The 23924-nt window shown below is 38.7% G+C and overlaps 1 protein-coding gene across 3 annotated transcripts in view; it reads left to right on the forward strand.

Annotated features, from left to right (window-relative positions):
- Positions 1-23924, forward strand: part of LOC126282034 (vascular endothelial growth factor receptor kdr-like) — a 329784-nt gene that overhangs the window by 207551 nt on the left and 98309 nt on the right. For all 3 annotated transcript variants that reach the window (XM_049981445.1, XM_049981444.1, XM_049981446.1), the window contains 2 exons: positions 1463-1618; positions 17581-17736. In XM_049981445.1, coding sequence (XP_049837402.1) covers positions 1463-1618; positions 17581-17736 — 312 coding nt within the window. The remainder of the gene's footprint in view (positions 1-1462; positions 1619-17580; positions 17737-23924) is intronic.

A 23924-nucleotide genomic window follows, 5' to 3' on the forward strand; every position in this document is an offset into this window, starting at 1 on the left:
ATGATAATGGCGTGATTAGTATTCGGTAATCGAGGTGCTGTGTCACACTTCTTAAAACTTTAGGTACACAAAGTGTGTCTCTTCACCTTCATCTAATAATATCAAGTTCATGTCCATAAGTAGAGCAAATCATCTTTCAAGTAAGTGGTGTGCAATGCTCTCTATCTCTCCACAACTACTGCATACTGCATTCATTTGAACTTGTCAGTTCCAGTAAAGCCTTGGTCTCCCTCTACGACTTTTACTTCCATTCTTTCCTTCATTACTGACAGTTCCTTGATATCGTCTATCAAAAGAGGCCTTCTTTTCATCAAGTTATGGCATCAGTTTCTTTTCTCCCTAGTCCAGTTCAGTACCTCTTCAATAGCTGTATGATCTAATTCAAAGTATCAGGTTAGCTGCATCTAAAAATTCATTTGTAGAAATAGTCGTGGTGCTTTCACACCCTAAGCTTCTTGCAATACATACATTTTCTTTCCAGCATCTCCTGACATTTTTTGGTCGTAATTTTCTTAAGTCATTGAAATAAGATAAAATTATTAAAAATCTGAAACTTAAGAGATTTAATTGTGTATTTTTAATACACACAAAACATTGATTTACTGCTGTAATTATCTTATTCTGATGTCCATTGCGCATTTTGAATGTCATGCTTTCAGCAATGGCTGGATTCAATCCTGCTTACATTGTGGCATGCTAATTTGAGAGAATTTGGCACACAGTGATATCACAAGAAAAATATGTGTAATACACAGCTGAATAAATAAGTCCATTGCATGTTGCAGAGTTAAACAATTGTCTGTCAGTACACATTTACAAATTGCAGTATTTTACAGCTCTTACAGTGCCAAGTTTGTGTGCCATCTTTAATTCTTTTGGTGGCTAATAAATGTTTGCTCTTACTCTCTCTCAGCTGTATTCATTTATTTGTGTTAATTTTGAATTAGTGCACTGAAAATGAATTTCTGTATGAGTACAAATCAGTACTCTATGGATGGAGGAGGTGTTGCACTTTTCAATGAAAAGGAATGCACTATAGCTTGTTAACTGTCTTACATAGACAGGTTTTGAAAATTTCGGCTGTTGAAATTAGATAGTGAAAGTCCAGGTGAGTTTTTATTACACATAATGCTACACTTGCAGGTCACACAATATTGGCGCCTTTTTTGGATTCTTAAGTAGTTCACAAACAACACATCTGTTTTGTTATGTGTGTTACCATCATACAAAAATGATAAAGAAGAAAGTATACTTTAGAGAAACGAATGTGTTACCAAACTAACATACAGCACAACTCTGAGGGAGATATTATCTGCTTTATAAATATGGATGCTTTTAAAATATGGACTGTTTATTAAAATAGTTGCTCACTTTAAGAGCAAACTGTTCAAACTACTTTCATCTAATTTTCCTGTTATTCACAGTTTGTTGGCCACAATGACAATATTTCATTAACTTTCAGATGTAGCAGATGGTTTTGGAATATTACCAGTGCAGGAAGAAATTGTAGAAGGAGACACTGTCATTCTTACATGCCGAGCATCACGTCGTAATTTCACTAATAACATGAAATGGTATAGAAATGGAGATGAAGTTGATGGATACAGCGATACCAAACGTGAGTTTAGAAATGGAAAACATACTGGAATCCAGTACTGAATTTTGCAGTCCAGCTTTACATAATATTATATAAGTATTCATATGTGTCTCTGAAAACTGGCTTTATTTTCAGATAGTATGACACTTAGCTTAAGAAATGAGGGTGTAATGTCTCAAAGCAGTAACAGCCATGTCATACTTAGCAACAGTTCTTCTTGTGACGGGGCAGACTTGATTTACTCCCAAAAACATACAATGACTGCATTAAACAAAACAATATATGAAGTTTCAAGTAAATGTTTGCCTTATGCTAAAGAGTGAATGATTATATTCTTGTTACCTACCACATAACTTTTGTGTAATAGGAGGCTTCATGTCAGTCCACATTTTTCTGTCTGTTTTGGGTAACATTGAGTAAATTAGTTATCCTTTTGCAGGATGTGCAGTAGAGAGGAAAATGTAGTAGGGAGAAAATTGTAGCTGTTCAGGCTGAAACAGACTAGGCTAGGTAATAACTGGACAAGTGAATAAGGTAGAGAGGTAGCGAGAGGTGGAAAGTGGCAGCAGGCAGTGGAAGATAAAGGTGTTGGGTCAGGGGATTTAAAGGGTGCTTTTGCAGCTGTGTGTCACATGTTGTTTTGATTCCTGTTGGTTCTATCAATTGGTGGTATTATATTAGGCATGGCCTTCACAACAGTGGGAAAGGGAAAGGTGAAGTGGTTGGCTTAATACCAGAAAACGTAAGGTCATGAATGGTAAAATACCAGTGGTTACCAGTATTGGAGCAGCATCTTTTAGGGTTGTGAAGATCCAAAGAAATGAAGTTTCAAGAGAGGTTAGGCTTTAAGCAAACAATCAGTTCCAGACAGAAACTAAACCACATAATTCTATAACACTGAATCTGTTCAAACAGCTATTAACTGAAGATTTTTAACAATAACCAAACATTTACTTCCTTAATGTTACATCTGTCAGTGTGAAATGCCAGCTGTCCTTATTCCATCAGAATAGTAGAAGGCTAAGGAATTAAATTAATGAGAAATTACTTGCATTGGGAATTGGCTATCGAACTCATTTGAATTAATATGCCTCTTTGAACATCTTGTGACCACTGGTGTAGATATGTGAAGTATTATAGGATTTAGGTTAGCATCTCACATCAGCAGAGCAAAAATGGAGGAAGGATGATTTGCCACATTTGTCAGTGTCTGTCACTTACTTAAGAGCATAAATATTAATGAATATTGCATGGGGCAGCATATGGAAGCATGTGGAACAGAAGTAAAATTTCAAATCAAGTCCGTTATATTATAGTAAGTGTATGAAAAGCGGCTACAGCAAACATCAGTAGGTCAATAAATCAAATTGAATCTCTACTGGCCTATTTAACAGAAATAAGGCTTTTGGACGGCGTTTCAATTTTAAAATTCTTTCATTAAGAATTTGTTTGCATTGGAAATATTGTTCAACACATTATTACCATAAATTGACCAACTACAGTAGCTAACTGTTTAAAAATGGAAATAGAAAATCTTTTTATAGACCTATTAAACAATGTTATGGTGTATTACGAAAGCAGTAGTCAACAGCCTCTTGGACCATGACATGCACTTCATTATGTTAAATGTTAACACTGATCAGGAGTCCGCCTCTTTAGCATAGCGGTAGCATTATCGCCTACCACGCAGGGCGGCCGGGTTCAATTCCCAGCAGGGGACTGGGTATTGTGTGTCCATCATCATCATTGACTCGCAAGTCGCCGATATGGCATCAACAAAAAAAGGTGGCTGAACTTCCCTCCTGGCCAACAATGCCATACACTCATTTCATTTTCACTGGTCAGGAAACAAAATCTGTCAAATCTGAGTTCAAGAAGGTTCTCAGTTCACCAAAAACTGATTATTTCAGGAAACTCTTATGATGTGAACTGGAGTCATGAATACAGTGCTCATGACAAGAGTGAAAAATGTTACACACTCATTAATAAAGTCTTTACGTTATTTGAAAACTAACCCAGATTCAACCAATGTTTAGAAAAAGAATACAGGCATATTGTAGCACAAAAAGGGAACTGCGCTTTTCAGTCAGAGGTAGTGCTGATGTTGATACTGTAGGTCATCCCAAGACACTGCAGAGTATTGAAGGCCGTAAGCAGACATCACAGAAAATTCATTATGAGAAGATAATTACATCCGGTCAAAAGATAGACAATATGGGATACAGTGAAGGAGGAGACAGCCAGAACCACAGATGAAGTGGAGCAGATAACTTTAAGAGTAAATGATGAAGTGGTAACAGATGTGTGCATAGTTGCAAATCGTTCCAAGCATTTTATCAGTGTGTTGCCAGCATCAGTAGATGCCTGCAATGGAACATCTCATATGAGCCATTCCAGATAACTTCTGTAATATGAAATATGTGTGTAGTTAATACTGGAATAATGTCGGAGGATGATTATAAAGCTATTTGAGGGATGATAGTGCTGAGAGAGAACAGAGTTTCGGTAAAGGTGGAAAAAGAGTAAAAGTTATGCAAAAGAAATTTGCAAAGTTCTGAAAAGAATACTCACAAATGAAAAAATGCTCAGATGGTAGAGCACTTGCCCGTGAAAGGCAAAGGTCCCAAGTTCGAGTCTCGGTCGGGCACACAGTTTTAATCTGCCAGGAAGTTTAAACTCCCTTTTCGTTTCCTGCTACTAGGCGACTTTAATGCCCACAACCCTCTTTGGGGTAATCATACGACTACTGCCCTGGGCAGGACAGTTGAATCTTTTCTGGCAGGGCTTGACCTCTGTTTACTAAACACAGGTGCTCCCACAAACTTTAGTGTGGCGCACAGCACTTTCTCTATCATTGACCTCTCCATCTGCAGTCCCAGCCTTCTTTCCTCAATTCAGTTGGGTGTCCACGATGACTTATGCGACAATGGCCATTACCCAATTTTTTTGACCTTCCTTCAGTGTGTCTCATTCCGTCACCCTCCCAGGTGGGCCATCTCTAAGGCTGAGTGGGGTGCCTTCTCCTCTGCTCCCAACCCCCCTGTATTGCCACATGACAGTTTGATGAATCTACACAGACTTCGACTGCCGCCATCCTTTCAGCAGCTGTTTCAGCAATCCCTTCTTCCTCAGGTTCCCCCCCAGCGAAAGATGGTCCCTTGGTGGACTCCGGAAATTGCTGCAGCCATAAGAGACCGCCGTCGTGCTCTTCAACACTTCAAGCGGCACCCTTCTACTGCTCTTCTTCTGGTCTTTAAACGACTCCGCACCCAGGCCTGCTACGTAATCAGATTTCTGAATCGGATTTGCTAGGAACAATATGTAGCTGCCATAGAACCACACACACCCCTATTCACAAGTCTGGGTGAAACTCGAGCGAATTTTTGTCTGTTGTCCTCCCATTGAGGAGATTGTGGGGCGGCGAAGAAGTTGTCGAACGAGTTGTTTGAATGTTCATTTCACGTAACAGACTATTGCCGATGCAACATATGTGGGACGGCGAAGAAGTCGTTGTTTAATGTTGAATGAAAGTTGAACATTGCCACCTTAAATCACGCGAGCCTGGCAACTAATTTGGTGGCCAGTCAGAAAGCGAAGGGAAACTTACTGACCTTAGTTCCCAGTCTGCACGGCCACATTCCTGTACAGCCCAGCTAAACGAAAAATATCCATAGTTCTTCACGGGATTAGGGCTGCTTCAATAAAATTTAAAGTTCCAAACAAGATTTTATTATCTTAAAGGCTCACACAAATTACTCGAAACTTCTGAAAATGCTAAAGACATTAAATATTGTTAATTCAGCCAATCGTTTAATAGTTCAGAGGCGACTTCTACAGCAAGTTCCTCCCGAATAGTTCATTACTCTAACTAACGGTGCTCTATTAATAGTTCGCAATAATGTTAAAAAAAAAAAAAAAAGATTAATGCTCGCCTTAAAAGTGGAGTTAGTCACCACTTGCCACGCGGAATTATACTTCACACGGACGGCACAATAACAGTTTGTTACCGAAGTCCAAACGATCCAGGACGGTGTACAGTCCTCGCGATTTTCAATGTCCGTTTACATTGCTAAGTACGCGCATGTCACAGCCCGCTATGACGTCACCCGAGGCGAGGCGCGATCGGACGTTAAGCTCGCGTGGACTAGGCGTTGGTCTAATGCGGAGTGAGCTTACTACTGCCTCTGCCGCTCTTTTTATATAGCTCCGGCGCGTACCGCCAAGAGAGCATCTGTTCTTTCCGTTCATATGCAGATGCCTGCGGCCTCCAAATGACCGCTATCTCAGGCACATAATCTTAAATATCACATTTAATAATAGCTTTACAAACTTCTCAATTTTTGTATGCATACATCTGAGCAGTACAGAAGCACGTAGAAAATCTCAGCCCGCTAAAATTAAAACTTTACTCTCTAGAATTTTTACAATGGAACTAACGGTAGATTGTTACCTCTGAACCATAGCTTTATCAAGACTTGTATCAGCTGTTAATTATGCTACAAGACTAAAACTTGGTGTAGCTTTGTTAATTGTCCTATCTGATCATTGGTCTTAAAGAATTTGTTTTATCATTAAAATTTAAAGTACTTAATCTATAATGCTTATGTACATTTTACTCACAAAAGTAGTTTTTACTAAATTACTAAAAAACTAGAAGAGGTAACTGATTGTGGTATTTCCATTATTATTATTAGGGTGAACTGAAGCATCCTACCAATTTTCAATATTGTAGCTCTATTATTTCGCGCCTCTGATTTTTCCGAAAAACGCGGATTCTGGAGTCAATTTTAGTTTTATGGTTTTGGAAACCAGCACCACTCATTAATGACTTCTTACTACACCTTCTCACCAAATTTTGGCTTCCTAGCGTCATTATTTAGCGCCTCCTATTTTTCTTTCAAAACGTGAATTTTACGTAAACTACTAATTTTATAACATTAAGATTTGTTACCTGAAACATTATTACATAGAACTATACTTTAACAAAGTTTTACACACAAATCTTAATTTTTACTTTTATGTTAAATGTGGTGCAATACTATATGCAGGCGCGTTACGATGACGTGACGCTACTAGCAGTGAACTAGGGTAAGTCCCGTGCACTCGCTCGCCTCTGTATCTTATACATGATACAGCGCTTGCTTTGCTTCATCACCCCCTTTTTAATTTTCGTGAAAATCTATTTTTGAACAAAATTAAATTTCTAAAAGAACAAACAAGCGATGGATTACTTTAGTATACCTCTTTCAACTTAAGTTGCTTCTTCTTAGGAAATTCCTTATTACTACATACACAAAATAACCATACTCATATACACATAGAAAACCTAGTACAGAAGACATTCACAAATTATTTACATACATTTACATGGAAATATAAATTTTTCCATGGTTACAAAATAGTTATTTTTTTTTCTTTAAAATCAGTCTCTTCCTGAAAAAGAAAATACACACGACTTTTATCACTGCAACGCACTCACATTTTTCTTTTACTATAATACTCGGCACTGTGGTGGGTGTCCTATTGTAACACTCATTTAATTTCACTGATTGACAAAATTGTGGGAGGAAATTGTATTCACTGTGGTTTGCGTCTCTACTTCCAATCTCCCTACCGCTTGTTGTCAGTCATTCATGCAGCCTGCATGTCCCTGAGAAACAGACAATACAGTCTAAGTTTCTGTTTTCAACTTATATCTAAGGTAGGACAAAGTACATTTTATAGTTTATATTCTGGCACTATTTTACTAATTGTGAAGTTGTCAGAAAGACATTTAGCACTAAGTCGTATCTGATACAATAGCTCCTACTTTCTTCTTTCATAAATAATCTTTTAGGTTCCTAAATAGTGAAAATTCTTTTAGCAAATTAATATATTAAGATCTTGCTTCAACTTAGAAAATTGAGTAACCTTTTAGTTTTAATGTACTCTGGCTTAATTATCGTATGGATTAGTTCCTCAAAGAAGTCATTTGCTGACCAGCACTTTGCTTTATTGTATGAATTACTAAAGAAATTAGTTATTTTCAGTATACCGATTCCAAATTTCTGCATTTTCTAATATTTGTGTGTTTCTGTTGTCTGTTTAACTATTTATTTGCCTCAAGCAAGATTTAGCGTTTTTCACCATTTCACGAGACGTGAGGGAATTATTCTTTAATCCTACATCATTTACTTCAATTTACTTACTTCACTTCTTCACCTTATTCATTTTCTCCCTTTTCTTCCAGATTCAAAATACTTCATTTCTCCACTTCTTTCTCCCTTTTCCTTTGTCAGCCTATTGACGTCCTGTTTCTATATATTTGGTGCGATCCTCACACCACTTCCACACATCTCCATTTATTTAATTCTAAAACGCCATTGCTTGCCTCTATGAGCATTACCTTCTTACGCTGTTTTCCTTCAGACAACCTTATTTCTAGCAACATACTACCTTCTGCATAATCTCATGGATTATTCATATTCATACCGTACTTCGTATACTGCAAAGTGTCTCCCTTAGTTGTAGTTTCTAATCCTTTACAACTACATGAAATATTTTAATTTATTTATTTTAGCCATGTTTGCCTCTTATTGGTACTCAGACTTTTGTTTTGCCATTCACTAGGTAGATCCTTACTAAGAATACTTAAAACCTAATAGCATATACACAACATGAAGACATATGTGATTCTTACCTGTTATGATAGACCAGAAGAAGGGAATGAAACTTGAAAAGGAAATAAAGTTTCACCCAGCTGGGACTGCACGGTACGCCAAACCGTGTATCCGCCAAAGAGTGGCAGACTCCCTACAGTAATTAATTACTGTTAATTTTAAATTCCTTTAGATCCACAATATTTCTTAGACCTAGTTCTCTCTTACTCTTTGGATATTCCAAACGATAGGCATTTGCATGAGGTTTACTTACTATTCTAAATGGTCCATGATATACCTGCATAAACTTTTTAGTTTCTGCAGAAATTTTCTTTGATTTTTCTTTTGTTTTGACCAGCACTAGCTCACCTCTGTATCTTTGTTCGTCAGCAATTTGCTTTGTTGATTGTACCTTTTCCTCTATTTCCTTTAGGATGTGTCTCTCTTCAACCTTAGCACTTTCCTCCTTCTCACTGAAAACCAAATTTTCCTGCAAGTATCCTTTATTCTTTATTACTCTAATAGGCAGTTCCCAAGTTTCATTACTACCGCCTATATGACTTCCTATAAAAGACTCTCTTATCACTTTAGAGTCAGGTAAAGTTAAAATTAAGTTGTTCTGATCAAAATTGATCTTTCCCTGGTACTTTGATAAGAAATCAGTACCAATCAACATATCAACACTTAAGCCTAGCACAATCAAACAAGGATGATCTATTACTACGTCATTTATACCAATGGGTATCAAAGCTTCGTGTTGAACTGGTCTAGAGACTTTTCCAGTAGCACCTATAATCTTTAAGCCACTTACTTTCATAACTGTTAACTTCTCTTTATTGGGTATGGTGTCAAAAAAATGTTTGTGATAAAGCACTTGCTTCACTGCCACTGTCAAGCAGACAACGCACAGTGACTCCTGATATGTTTACTTTGATAACAGGGTGAGTTATTTTACATTGAACAGGTTGCTCACACACCTCGTCTAATAAATCTCGTTCTATGTTCTTCCAGCTAAAGTAATTCTGATCAGTTGCAATTACATTTACATTTACATCCTGGGGCTCATCATGCTCTATAATCTTAGCTGCTTTCTCTAATCTGTCCACTAACTTTAAATCGAAGCATCTGACGACTTTTTCTACTTTTGTTTGCTGCACATCAGCCAAACTATCCTCTACCTCTGAGCAACTGTGTCCCTGCGCAATATTGCTGTTCATAAGAATGTCGTCACCTTCAACCATTTGTGGCACGTTTACACAGCTACTAGATTCTTTCACCTCGTTACTATTTCTACCCCCTTCATTCATCATTTCCTCCTCTCTAAAGTTTTGCAGTACTGATTCTACTTCTGCTACTTCTACTTCAGCTTTTAGATTGCCATTTTCATCGAAGATGTAAGCTTTTACTTCATCATTATTCCCATCAGACTCAAACCCATTATCTATTTCTTCCCCATTATCTACCTTGAGTTCCTGTTCTTCCTTGACCCATTTTTCTAGTGTATCCAAAATACTATCCACTATTTTGTGAGAGTGGCTTAACACATCACTGGTATTATCTGTATTTATTTCGGCATCCATGTTGTCTGTCTGTGTATGTTGGCTGATTGTCTGTGTTTCCGTTACTGGCTGTGTTACTGTTGCCGCCTGGTGAGCGCCAGTTTCCTCATAGACGGGATTTAGTTTCCCACACGCGGCCTGTTGTGTTCATCTGTGACACCACTAGATATAGTAGCATCATGACTCCCTTCTTGTCTTAATGGCATAGTATTTACTTCTCCACTTTCGTCATAGTAGTTGTTACGAAAGCGTGGTGAGTATCTACCCCCTCTTCCTCTGCCACGGCTTTGGTTTCGATAGTTTGTTTTGGTGTGCCTAACTTCCATATTTCTAACGTTCACGTTTCCATTATTTTGTACGTGATTGTTAGAAGATTTGTTATTCTGCTGCACCTGCTCCTCAGCAGCAGCTACTCTTTCCACTCTTTCCAGATATTCAATAAATTTGTCTATATTATCTCTAGGGGCGGAAATGATCCTCTTCTGCCAGTACCACGGCAGCTTACCTTCTAAACCCATAATGATCATATCTGGCTTCATCTTTTCTGTCAAATGTGACAGTTTTGAAACCCACTTCCTAGCGAAATCCTTTACTGATTCACGCCCTGGGAAAAACTTCTTACCACTCCAGAATTCCCTTAACACATCATTTTGTTTGTTATGTGACCAGTATTCGTTGAGAAATGCAGACTTAAATTCAGATAAAGTTTTACATTTGATCATTACATCCGCTGACCATCGCAAAGCATCACCTGACAAATGACTTCTTATAAATGAAATTTTTTCTCTTTCTGACCAAGTGTTGGGGAGAACATCCTCAAAGTCATTCCAAAATTCAAGAGGGTGAATGTACTTATCAGGATCAAAGCGCAAAAACTGTCGACACCCTATAAAAGCGGCGTCAACTGAAGTCACATGCTGTACAGTAGAATGACTAGAATTAACAGAGGTTACTCTATTTTCTAGGTTAGCAATGTTAGTATTTAATTCCTCTACTTGTGACTCTACTGCTTTTATCCTGGCAGAACATCTTTGTTCCACTGCACCACGAATTTCGGTACAGGTTTCTTTTACTTTCTCAATGTTTTTCTGACAAGTATCTACTTTAATTTGTACCTCTTTAACTTTGTCAGAGCAAAGTTTGGACTCGTTGCTCAATCTTTCGGACAACCTCACTTCCAAAAGTTCATCTGCCTCTTGATAATTTTTTTGAATTTGATCTATTTCACATTTGAAAGTACTATGCATTTTAGTTAACTGTTGCCCTACTTTTACTTGAATGTCATGATGAATAGCATCTATCTTATAATTCAAACTATTCCATTTTGATTGCAGTTCTTCTTTTAGTTCTTTATTACTATCTTCAATTTTAGCCTCAATTTTATTTTGGTTTGATTCGAGTTTGGCAAACAGTATTTGCATCCAATCCGGAGCTTCTACCTTGATACTTTGTATCTCTTGACTTGACTGAGCTGGAGATATATTGAGCTCAGTTTCACTACCTGACAAAGTTAGCAACTCTACTGGCTCCCTTTTGACTTCTATTTCACTTATTGATTGCATCCCTGCACTCTCATTTAAATTAAAGTCATAATTTACTGGTGACAAATTACGTTCTAGTTCAATATTTGAGGGATTAATGGAACCATCCTCATTAAACTCAATTCCTGATCCTGACGATTCTTGGTCAGAGACCGGTTCCCTTCTGAAATGTACACTACTTTCCATATCTTTTAGTTTGTTAGCAGCAGTTAATAAATATTTTAAAAGTCTTTGACTTAACTTAAATGCTTGATTTCGACGAATGATGTCGTCGCGGTGTACCAGCAATCGTGATGCGACGCGTCGCGACGTATTGAAGGCAGCAGCAGCAGCTGTAGCGTCGAGTACCGCCACAGGAATCGCCTACTGCAATAGCTCCAGGGGGGGGGGCAACAAGGCACCGTTGACCGCTCGGCGCAGCCGGCAGCTGCCTCGCAGATCAGTGCAGCTCCGCGATGACGCACCGTCTTCCTTTAGTCTCAGCGCCGTCGGCAGCCGCGATCCAGCATCGTCGCCTTCCTCACCATCGTCACTAACCAACGTACAGCGGTAGACACTTATTGTTTATACACTACACCCGCCTTTACTGGTAACACTGTTCCCACACTAGTTCAATTCAGTGTCCTGTTATTGCCTACCGAGTTCGTTAATTTATACCAATCGCTTTCACACATCGAGCACTTTTATTTGCTTTTAATTCAGTTTTCCCGGCCGATAAGCACCATATGTGGGGCGGCGAAGAAGTTGTCGAATGAGTTGTTTGAATGTTCATTTCACGTAACAGACTATTGCCGATGCAACATATGTGGGACGGCGAAGAAGTCGTTGTTTAATGTTGAATGAAAGTTGAACATTGCCACCTTAAATCACGCGAGCCTGGCAACTAATTTGGTGGCCAGTCAGAAAGCGAAGGGAAACTTACTGACCTTAGTTCCCAGTCTGCACGGCCACATTCCTGTACAGCCCAGCTAAACGAAAAATATCCATAGTTCTTCACGGGATTAGGGCTGCTTCAATAAAATTTAAAGTTCCAAACAAGATTTTATTATCTTAAAGGCTCACACAAATTACTCGAAACTTCTGAAAATGCTAAAGACATTAAATATTGTTAATTCAGCCAATCGTTTAATAGTTCAGAGGCGACTTCTACAGCAAGTTCCTCCCGAATAGTTCATTACTCTAACTAACGGTGCTCTATTAATAGTTCGCAATAATGTTAAAAAAAAAAAAAAAAAAAAGATTAATGCTCGCCTTAAAAGTGGAGTTAGTCACCACTTGCCACGCGGAATTATACTTCACACGGACGGCACAATAACAGTTTGTTACCGAAGTCTAAACGATCCAGGACGGTGTACAGTCCTCGCGATTTTCAATGTCCGTTTACATTGCTAAGTACGCGCATGTCACAGCCCGCTATGACGTCACCCGAGGCGAGGCGCGATCGGACGTTAAGCTCGCGTGGACTAGGCGTTGGTCTAATGCGGAGTGAGCTTACTACTGCCTCTGCCGCTCTTTTTATATAGCTCCGGCGCGTACCGCCAAGAGAGCATCTGTTCTTTCCGTTCATATGCAGATGCCTGCGGCCTCCCAAATGACCGCTATCTCAGGCACATAATCTTAAATATCACATTTAATAATAGCTTTACAAACTTCTCAATTTTTGTATGCATACATCTGAGCAGTACAGAAGCACGTAGAAAATCTCAGCCCGCTAAAATTAAAACTTTACTCTCTAGAATTTTTACAATGGAACTAACGGTAGATTGTTACCTCTGAACCATAGCTTTATCAAGACTTGTATCTGCTGTTAATTATGCTACAAGACTAAAACTTGGTGTAGCTTTGTTAATTGTCCTATCTGATCATTGGTCTTAAAGAATTTGTTTTATCATTAAAATTTAAAGTACTTAATCTATAATGCTTATGTACATTTTACTCACAAAAGTAGTTTTTACTAAATTACTAAAAAACTAGAAGAGGTAACTGATTGTGGTATTTCCATTATTATTATTAGGGTGAACTGAAGCATCCTACCAATTTTCAATATTGTAGCTCTATTATTTCGCGCCTCTGATTTTTCCGAAAAACGCGGATTCTGGAGTCAATTTTAGTTTTATGGTTTTGGAAACCAGCACCACTCATTAATGACTTCTTACTACACCTTCTCACCAAATTTTGGCTTCCTAGCGTCATTATTTAGTGCCTCCTATTTTTCTTTCAAAACGTGAATTTTACGTAAACTACTAATTTTATAACATTAAGATTTGTTACCTGAAACATTATTACATAGAACTATACTTTAACAAAGTTTTACACACAAATCTTAATTTTTACTTTTATGTTAAATGTGGTGCAATACTATATGCAGGCGCGTTACGATGACGTGACGCTACTAGCAGTGAACTAGGGTAAGTCCCGTGCACTCGCTCGCCTCTGTATCTTATACATGATACAGCGCTTGCTTTGCTTCAAGATGGCCGTAGTGTCTTAACTGCAGAATTGGTAGCCATCTTGCACTCTCTGGACCATATCCGCTCCTGCTCAGGACTAGTCTTCACTATCTGTAGTGACTCATTGAGAGGTTTGCAGGCCACCTGTTGGTCATCACTATCCAGGACTCTCTTGCTCTCCTTGCTTAACGTGGATGTTCGGTGGTTTTCATTTGGACCCCAGGCCATGTTGGGATTCCTGGCAATGAACTTGCTGATCGACTGGCTAAATTGGCTACTACCAGGCAATCTCTTGCCATTGGCATTCCAGAAATAGACCTTCACTTGGCATTATGTCATCAGGTTTTGGCCCTTTGGGATGCAGAATGGCACTCTCTTTCTACACCAAACAAGCTCAGGGCAATTTAGGATTCTAAAATTCCATGGTGGTCCTCCTCCCGGGCCTCTTGTAAGGCCTCTGTCGTCCTATGCTAACTCCGCATCTGCCATACTTGTGGTTAACTCACGGTTATCTCCTCTGTCGTGAGGACCCCCTTCTCTGTCATTGTGGATTGATGTTGACTGTGGCTCACATTTTATTGGACTGCCCCAACTTAGCCACCCTGCGACGGACTTTTAGCCTTCCAGACTAGCTACCCCTGGTGCTGACAATGTGGATCTCGTTTTACGTTTTTATTCATGATGGAGGTTTTTATCACTTTATTTAAGGGAAGGTTCCACCTTATTGGTGAGGGGAGGGGCTGGCAGGCCCTCTTGCTCCCCCCCCCCCCCCCTTTGCCCCGACTGGATTGGCTTCAACTGAGTTTGGTGGTTCACCCCGGCCTTCTGCCTTCCCACTCCTTTCCTTATGGGGTCTGTTATGTCTTGAGCGTCTTGTGTCTTAAGCCGTGCTGCCTCTATAGCTGCCCATAATTGTGAAAGTGTCACAGGTGCAGGATTTTGTGTGAGAACTGACCTACTGATTATGTTCCACAAATGTTAAATGAGATTCAGGTCAGGTGATCTGGCTGGCCAGATCGTTAACTGGAACTGTGTAGAATGTTCCTCAAACCAGTTGCAAACAGTTGTGGCCTGTTGCCATTGTGCATTGTTGTCCATAAAAATTCCATTGTTGTTTGGGAACACAGTTCAGACAGTCTACATGTAGCCGAACATAACCACTTCCAGTCAATGATTGGTTCAGTTGGACCGGAGGACCCACTCCATTCCATATAAACACAGCTCATGCCATTGTGGAGTCACTGCCAGCTTGCACAGTGCCTTGTTGATAACTTGGGTATATGGTCTTGGGTGGTCTGCACAATGCTCAAACTCTACCATCAGTTCAGGACTTGTCAGACCAGCTTAAGTTTTTCCTGTCATCTAGGGTGCAACAGATACGGTTGAGAGACCAGGTGAGGCACTGCAGGCAATGTCATGCTGTTGGCAAAGGCACTGACGAACATCTTCTGTTGTCATAGCCCATTAATGCTAAATCTCACCTCATTGTTGTAGCACATAGATTTCTGCAGTTATTTCATGCAGTGTTGATTGACTGTTAGCACCGACAGCTGTATGCAGATACTGCTGCTCTCACTTGTCAAGTGACAGCCGTCGGCCAATCGTTCTCTGTATTGAGAGATAATGCCTGAAATTTGGTATTCTCAGCATTCTCTTGACACTTCATATCTCGGAGCATTGAGTTCCCTAACAAATTCCAAAGTTGATTGTCCCATGCATCTATTACCAACAACCATTCCACATTCAAAGTCTATTAGTTCCTGTAGTGTGGCCATAATCACATTGGAAATCTTTTCAAGTGAATTGCCTGAGTATGATTTGCTAATGAACTGTTCTTTAAAGGTGTGAGGAGGAATTGTGAGTCGTGCTTGGCTAGCTCAGTCGTTAGAGCATTTGCTTGCAAAAGGTAAATGTCCCAAATTCAAGTCTTGGTCTGGCACACAGTATTAATCTGCCTGGGAGTTTTATATCGCCACACGCACTGCTGCAGAGTGAAAATTTCATTCTGCTCTTTTATACCTCGTGGATGTGATACTATAGCCATTTCTTCATATATGTGCATACTGCTATCCCATGACTTTTGTCACTTTAGTGTAAGCCCATTGCATATTACGTTCAGAGGCGGATGCGAAATAATGATGCTTAAGATTTTTTTGGTGACAGATCCATAAGAGTATACCTTGTTATTTTAGAAAATGCATCAGTATTGCTTAATGTCTAAGATATTGGCTCACTCAATGAGACCTCACTGAGTAGCATTTTGTTACAGAGTAATTGGAGAAGAAATGTTTTCTTGTCAGCTGTTTAGAATATGCACAAAAACAAAGAAGAATGTTCTGCCATTGGTAGAGTATTTGTAACAGCAGATTGTCTCACTGTACTTTCAAATGTGCACCAACTTCAAATATTAACTTATTTATGCAATTCCCAGTTTCACCTTTTGCAGCCCTATCAATACATATTTGTTGTTCACAATTCATTATTAACTGTTGTTTACCGCATTGACTCAATACTTCTGTTTTGACAGTGTGTTGTTCACTCATTGTTGTTTTCTTAGATGAAAAAGGACTGGAAGAAGTAGTGTCAGTTAAGTCTGTGGGCATTACAATAGACAGTGAGCTACATTGGAAAGAGCAGATAAGTACTGTTTTCAGTAAGCTAAGCTCAGTGATATTTGTAATGACACAACTGGCTCAGTACTCGGAGACCTCTTTTGCACTGTCCAGCATAGACTTTTTGAACCATACGTGTGATAAGGAGTAACACTATGGAGGAACTCGACTATCACAGGAATGGAGAGAATAATCACATTACAGAATCAAGCCATTCGAATTATATTGAAAATGAAGTCAAAAGAATTGTGTTAAAGTTGTTTCAAAGAACTAAACATTATAACGCTGCCATCATTGTATATGTTAAAGACCAATGTGAGTGCATTATGTGATCACTCAAAACTGGAGACTAATCAGACTGTTCATACACACAACACAAGCAACAGAAAACAACTGCGGTGCATTCCCTGTAGACTTCAGATTCTTCTTTAAGAAGGACCCAAATACCCTGGCATCAAGTTAATACAAGCAATGCCAAGGGAATTAAAAGACCTCAAAACTGAGGAAACAATCCCCACAACTCTAAAAAAGTTTCTGATACAAGGATAATTTTGTAGTGTAGGTGACTAAATTACCAAACAGTGATCAAAAGTTCATCCTGTGAGTGATAAATCTCTCGCATCATGAAAAGAACTAGCAACAGAAGTCGGTGTTAAAGAAATTAACGATAATTAGTAACCACTGATGTGTAATATAAGCTAATTATATTTCACAAAATTATTATTAGTATTAATTTTTTTGTATCATAAGTCATTTTGTAACGTGTAATATTACGAATATACTGCATCATGAGTAATCGTGTACGATGTAATATATACTGTGAAAGCTCCTATGTATATTTAATGGTAAGGTATTTTATGTACTTACATATTTCATATTATCTAGATTGTAAGCCTAATGACCTGTCATATGTTACAATTACATATCTGTACAAAAGGTAATTTACGGGACCAATAAAATCGCGCATGCACATGCACACACTCACACACACTTTTAAAAACAAGAAATTCAGAATATGCATAAATGTGATTTTTATGATGCACATTAAACCATACAATTCACTCTTTCCTGTGGTTCATAAGCATTAATTATTTTTCTTATTGAAAACATATCATTTCATTATTCCTGTGAATGAAGGAATATTATTGTTCCAAAATGTTAATAAGACAATCTATGTTATCAGGTATTTCGATACGGCAGGGAGAAACAGTTTATTCATTTCAGTCTGAGTTGATAATTGCAAATGCATCGGAGTCTGATGAAGTTGAATATAAATGTGTTGCCTGTACACCCAGGCCAAGCAATTGCTCAGATGCAGTTTCCACTTTCAAAGTGGCAGGTAAGTTATTTTCACTTTATATAATTCATTAAAATTTTGTTGCTAGTATTCTAATGAGAAATAAAAGTGAACATTGATTAAGAGTTTTAGTGTGTCCTCTTACAATGGGAACAGTTTTAGAAGTTACGTCAATTATGTTTTCTGTTATGGTGATTAAAAAGATGAGACACAAGCATTTATGGATATAAGCACATCAAAAAAGTTTTACATCACCTTGGTTCTGAGAGTTCCAGAACCTGTAAAGAAAATTGGAATAGAGATCAACATAAATACCATTTCCACGCTTTTTATTGCTCATGAAAACCACACATTGCATGTTGTATAACCTTCAGAGGTGGTGGTCCAGATTGCTGTACACACCGGTACCTCTAATACTCAGTAGCACGTCCTCTTGCATCGAGGCATGCCTGTATTCGTCGTGGCGTACTATCCACAAGTTCATCAAGGCAACGTTGGTCCAGATTGCCCAACTCCTCATCGATGATTTGGTGGAGATCCCTCAGAGTGGTTGGTGGGTCACATCGTCCATAAACAGCCCTCTTCAATCGTATCTCAGGCATGTTGGATAGGGTTCATGTCTGGAGAACATGCTGGCCACTCTAGTCAAGTGATGTCAATATCCTGAAGGAAGTCATTCACAAGATGTGCCCAATAGGGGACGAATTGATGTCCATGAACATGAATGCCTCACCAATATACTACCGATATGGTTGCACTATGTTGGAGGATGGCATTCCCGTATCGTACAGCCATTACGCCATCTTCCATGACCAACAGCGGCATATGTTGGCCCCACATAATCCAACCTCAAAACATCAGGGTACCTCCACCTTGCTGCACTCACTGGACAGTCTGTCTAAGGCGTTCAGCCTGACCAGGTTGCCCCCAAACATGTCTCCGAGGATAGTCTGGTTGAAGGCAGTTGCGACACTCATTGGTGAAAAGAGCATGATGCCAATCCTGAGCAGTCCATTCAGCAGGTTGTTGGGCACATTTGTACCGTGCTGCTTGGTGCCATGGTTGCAAAGATGGACCTCGCCATGGACATCGGTACTGAAGTTGCGCATCATGCAGCCTATTGCACACAGATTGAGTTGTAACATGGTGTCCTGTGGCTGCACGAAAACCATTATTCAACATGGTGGCATTGCTGTCAGGGTTCCTCCGAGCCATTATCTGTAGGTAGCGGTCATCCACTGCAGTAGTAGCCCTTGGACAGCCTGAGCAAGTCATGTCAACAATAGTTCCTGCCTGTCTGTATCTGCTCCATGTCCAAACAACATCAGTTTGGTTCACTTAGAAATGCCTGGACAGTTCCCTTGTTGAGAGCTCTTCCTGGCACAAAGTAACAATGCTGACATGATTGCATCACGGTATTTACTGTCAGGTGTGATTGCACTACAGACGACACGAACTGTGTACTTTCTTCCTGGTGGAATGACTAGATAGGCTGTTGGACCCTCTTCATCTAATAGGCACTGCTCATGCATGGTTGTTTACATCTTTTGGTGGATTTAGTGACAGCACTGAACAGTCAAAGGAACTGTGTCTGTGATACAATATCTGCTGTCAACGTCTATCTTTAGGAGTTCTGGGAACTGGTGTGAAGCAAAACTTTTTTGATGTGTGTATTTCACCAGTACAGTACTAATTATTGTCCAGTGTAGTCTGTAGGCTTGCTGAAACCATAACAACAACGTAATAGTTCCATGGTTACAAAAAGGCAAAATTCTAATCGGAGTGAATTTTGTCAGGTCCATACAGTAGGTAAATGTAGAACATAAATTCTGATTCTCAATTGCCCACTACCCAAATACTACTACAGTGATTTCTTCTTTTCTTCTTCTTCATGTGCCTTAGTTCGATATCGGTGCAGAGTTGGCGTGGTTATTAATTGATTTGGCATGGTTAGTTTCAGGGGTGGCTGGGCGCCCTTCCTGTCACCTTGCTTCTCAAAAACCATATCCATGCTAAGCAACACACTGAACCACCTCGTTAATTCTCTGGGTGGTTTCAAACCATAGCCAGCACATCTTGCTGTCCCAGAACTGATGCTGTGTGTTGAGGTGTCTGTGTTTCAATTTATTCCATAGTAAATTTATGTCAATATTTGAAAGTTGCTTTCCTAAAAAATTATGCACAAGATCCATTACAAAAACAAGTAACCCATTGATCACTAAGAGGAAGAGGGAAACTTAAGTAAAGGCCAGAGTAAGTCGAGATCTGACATTACCTGCATGCTACAAACGTACAATATTATTTTAAGGAAGTTCATTAAGACGTCCAGAAGTATGCCTGTCTTGACAGAAATAAATAATGCAGGTAATAAGCTTAAAATTATATTGGATACGTTTGAATGTGAGACAGGACAGCTAAGATTGCTTAGAAATTAAACCAAACAACAATTTTGTGACTGATAATTCACAGAGTGCAACTGCTTTAAACAGACATTTTCTAAATGTAGCTGCAAATACAGGATGAAGTGATTCTGTCGCAGAAGCAAGAGAATATATTAAAATGCCATTCTGCTAAACTAGAAGCAGTACTAACAACATTCACTAAAATTAATACAATTATAAAAATTCTGAAAATCTTGTTAAACCACTTCATAAGAAAGTTGACAAGACAGATTTAAACAAACAATTATTGTCCAGTTTCCTGACTTGACATCCTATTCCAAAATATTCTAAAAAGTCATGAACTCAAGAGTAACCTGTCACTGAAGTGGAAACAACTTACTTAGCGGTGTGGATTCCAGAAGGGTTAATTGACTGAAAATGCTATTTATACATTCACTCATCAAGTAGTACGAACCTTAAATAATAATATATCACCAGTAGACTGTATTATCTCTTAAGCCATCCTCACACTGGATGAGGCAGCTAATGTTACGGACGATGCAGATGTGACATCCCACCTGGCTAGAGAGAGAGCACTGTCGACCCACAGGGCAAGCAGGTTGTTATGATTTGCACTTTCAGTGCTCTCTAGTCGCAGTATGCGGTGTCTCGTGTAACATACACTGTAAGCAATTGTCAAAGAAAAGTAGAGAAAAACGCAAAGAAGATTCTGGATTCATTGATGGCTTAACAGTGAATAATGCTGTACAACAATCTGACATATGTACTACAAGAAGTTATTCCTTAACTCAAATGAATCTTCATCCTATTTTTGTCTTTAAATTGAATATAGTTATAGTGTCTAATGTCACTTTGCGCATGCATAATATACAAGTTTTCGATGTTCGTGTGACTACAATTACTCAGAAGTTATGTAATTCATTACGTAGAATACAAGATCGAGAGTCATTTTGTAATTATTTTGAATGGAAGACAATATTTTTTGAAACACAAGGCTTCATAAGAGAAAAAACTTCCAGTGTGAAACTTGGGTTTACTTTATGATACAGACTGACAGTTATGTAAAGATATCTGGCCATTAGGGAAACATGCCAGTTATTTGACTTTGCAACAGGAATTTCAAGAAATACATTATTTATCATAAATAACACTGACTATTGAAGGTAATACTTTGATTAAATTAATAAGGAATTTCCAGAATCTTTCGGAAAACAATGCAGGAAAGAAAAGTTTTGGGAGGAGATAGACATGTCCTCAACACTGTGTTCAGTTTAAACTTCAATGTGACAGCCATACTTCCGTAGATGGTATATACTGGGTATAGAATAGACTATATTTACAAATGTTATTTAGTGTTGTATTATTTTATCAGAATGATACACTCTGATAGATCATTATTGTTCCATAGCATTGAAACAGCATACTTGCACAGAACACAAGTTACAAAATTAGAAACATTTAATACAGGGAGCCTTCACTTTCTGCTGTGTAGTTCCCTATCATTTTATTATAACAAATCATGATTTCGAGAGAGCGTCAATTTGCAGCTGCTTTGAAACAGCTTGTATTCGTACTATGTACTCTGTTTTGAAGAAAGCCCATAGTTCAACTTGATGCAATATGGCACCTCATGAGTTCTATTTGTGATGTAAACAATGTAGTGTCTCATTGGGTATGTTCATCTTCACAAGGCAAAAATCTAACATGCCAGATTCTTCATTTCACACTCCACATTGTAGTGGAACATGCTATTCCACACTGTAACATCACCAGCTCCTCATCCACGTGCATTTTGAAGTTGCATGGAGGATAGCTTTAGAAAACCTCAAGTTTTATAGAACCAATTGCTTTACACTCAGATTTTCTGAATCATACTTAACAAACAGAATGCAGAAGGTTGCGCTGAATAATTTGGACAGTGTTGGGAAAGTAGAAAATTTAGTGACTGGGGGGAAAATCACAAAGGGAAAATTCATCAGGGTTCAAATTTAGTCCACTCCTGCTCCTTACTTTCCACTTAACATTCAACAAGCAAAACTGGTACTTTACAGAAAGAAAGCAGAAGAAGAGATGATAAATGATATTTTCCAAACAATTATTAAATATGTTTTCTGAAAATGGACCATCCCTGAATTTTGAAAATGCCCACTACGTTCAGTTTTATACAACCAATAATCATACCAGCAATTGATGTAGCGCATGAGGAGCAGTCAATAAATAGGGTAGAATGCTTCAAAAGTTTTGGGTGTGTATAGATTGTTGAATACTTGAACTGGAAGAATCATATTACTGAGCTTCTCAAACAATTAAGTTTAGCTACTTTTGCTCTTAGTATAATTGCTAAACTTGAAAACAAACATATCAGTCTAATGACGTATTTTGCGTATTGCTGATCAGTAATGTCTTTTCAGAATAATTTTCTGAGGTAAATCCTGTCTTAGAAAGGAAATATTTCTTGCACAAAAGCAAGCAGTATAAGAATATTACATGGTGTTCACCCACAGATGTCGCATTTAAACTGCATCATCACAATAAATTGTTATCTGCATTTGGTAAACTTCTGGAGATACTAAATTATCAAAGACTAATAAAGTTTCTGGAAAAGAACCAAATCCTCTGAGAAACCCAGCATGGCCTCAGGAAAAATAAATCCACAACAACAGATATGTAGGAGTGCATACAGTACACCATAGATGCTCTAAACAAAAACCAAAAAGCAGTTTGGATCTTCCTAGATTTGTCAAAGGCATTTGACGTCATAGACAACAATATTCTACTTAACAAACTGCAGTAATGTGGCATAAGAGGTATCCCTCTGCCTGGTTCATATCATATATCTCAAAACAAGAAACAATTAGTAGCATTAACACTCTGACCATGGACTTACTGACACCTGCTACTCTATGGCAAAATCACAAAAGGTGTGCCCCAAGATTCAATCCTTAGACCAATTCTGTTCCTTCTTTACATTAACAACTTACCATTGTACATTAGTGCCACTACCAATATACTCTTGCAGATGATACCAGTATCCTCCATACCATTAGCAATGAAATGAGCTGTAAGAGGCCATAACTAAAAGACAGGTGATTGGTTTGACAGAAGTAATCTGATAGTCAACTCACAGAAAATCACCACTTTTAACTTCCACCTCAGAATTGCAAAATATATGCCCGATACGTGACAACGTAGCTCTGTAATATCCCCCTCATCAGAAACAAGATTTTTAGGCCTGTGGAGGTAGGAAATCTACCATGGGAAACAGAATCAGCAAAACAAACAGTAAGCTTTACTTATCCTCACACATTGCACTGTCCGCTCTGCTTACTATGCACAATTTCATAGTGTAGTACAGACGCTGGGGAGACTCCACACATACCAGAGACATTCTCCTCACCTGGAAGAGAGCTATGAGAATAATGATCAGGGCAAAGCCAACTGACAGCTGCAGACCTCTCTCCGAGTTCATTCAGTCTTTCTCTGGACAGTTTCTAAATATTAGAAACACGAAAGTTTGTAAAATGTGGTATTACTAAATTCATCAAAAATGTGGATGTTTGTGATCATGGTAATAGACAAAAACTGAAACGCCATGTTCAAAATCTGCATGCCTCGGCCTTCAAAAACAGTCTGTCACCAGAAATAACGAACAGGAGGTTTCTGCCCTTGTTTAACAAGAATTTGAAAAACCTTCCTGCTTGTTATTGTGGTCTTCAGTCCAGAGACAGGTATGAAGCAGCTCTCCATGCTACTCTATCCTGTGCAAGCTTCATATCTGAGTAACTACTCCAACCTACCTCCATCTGAATCTGCTAAGTGTATTCATGC

The sequence above is a fragment of the Schistocerca gregaria genome, chromosome 7, assembly GCF_023897955.1.
Source record: "Schistocerca gregaria isolate iqSchGreg1 chromosome 7, iqSchGreg1.2, whole genome shotgun sequence".
Lineage (NCBI taxonomy): Eukaryota > Metazoa > Arthropoda > Insecta > Orthoptera > Acrididae > Schistocerca > Schistocerca gregaria.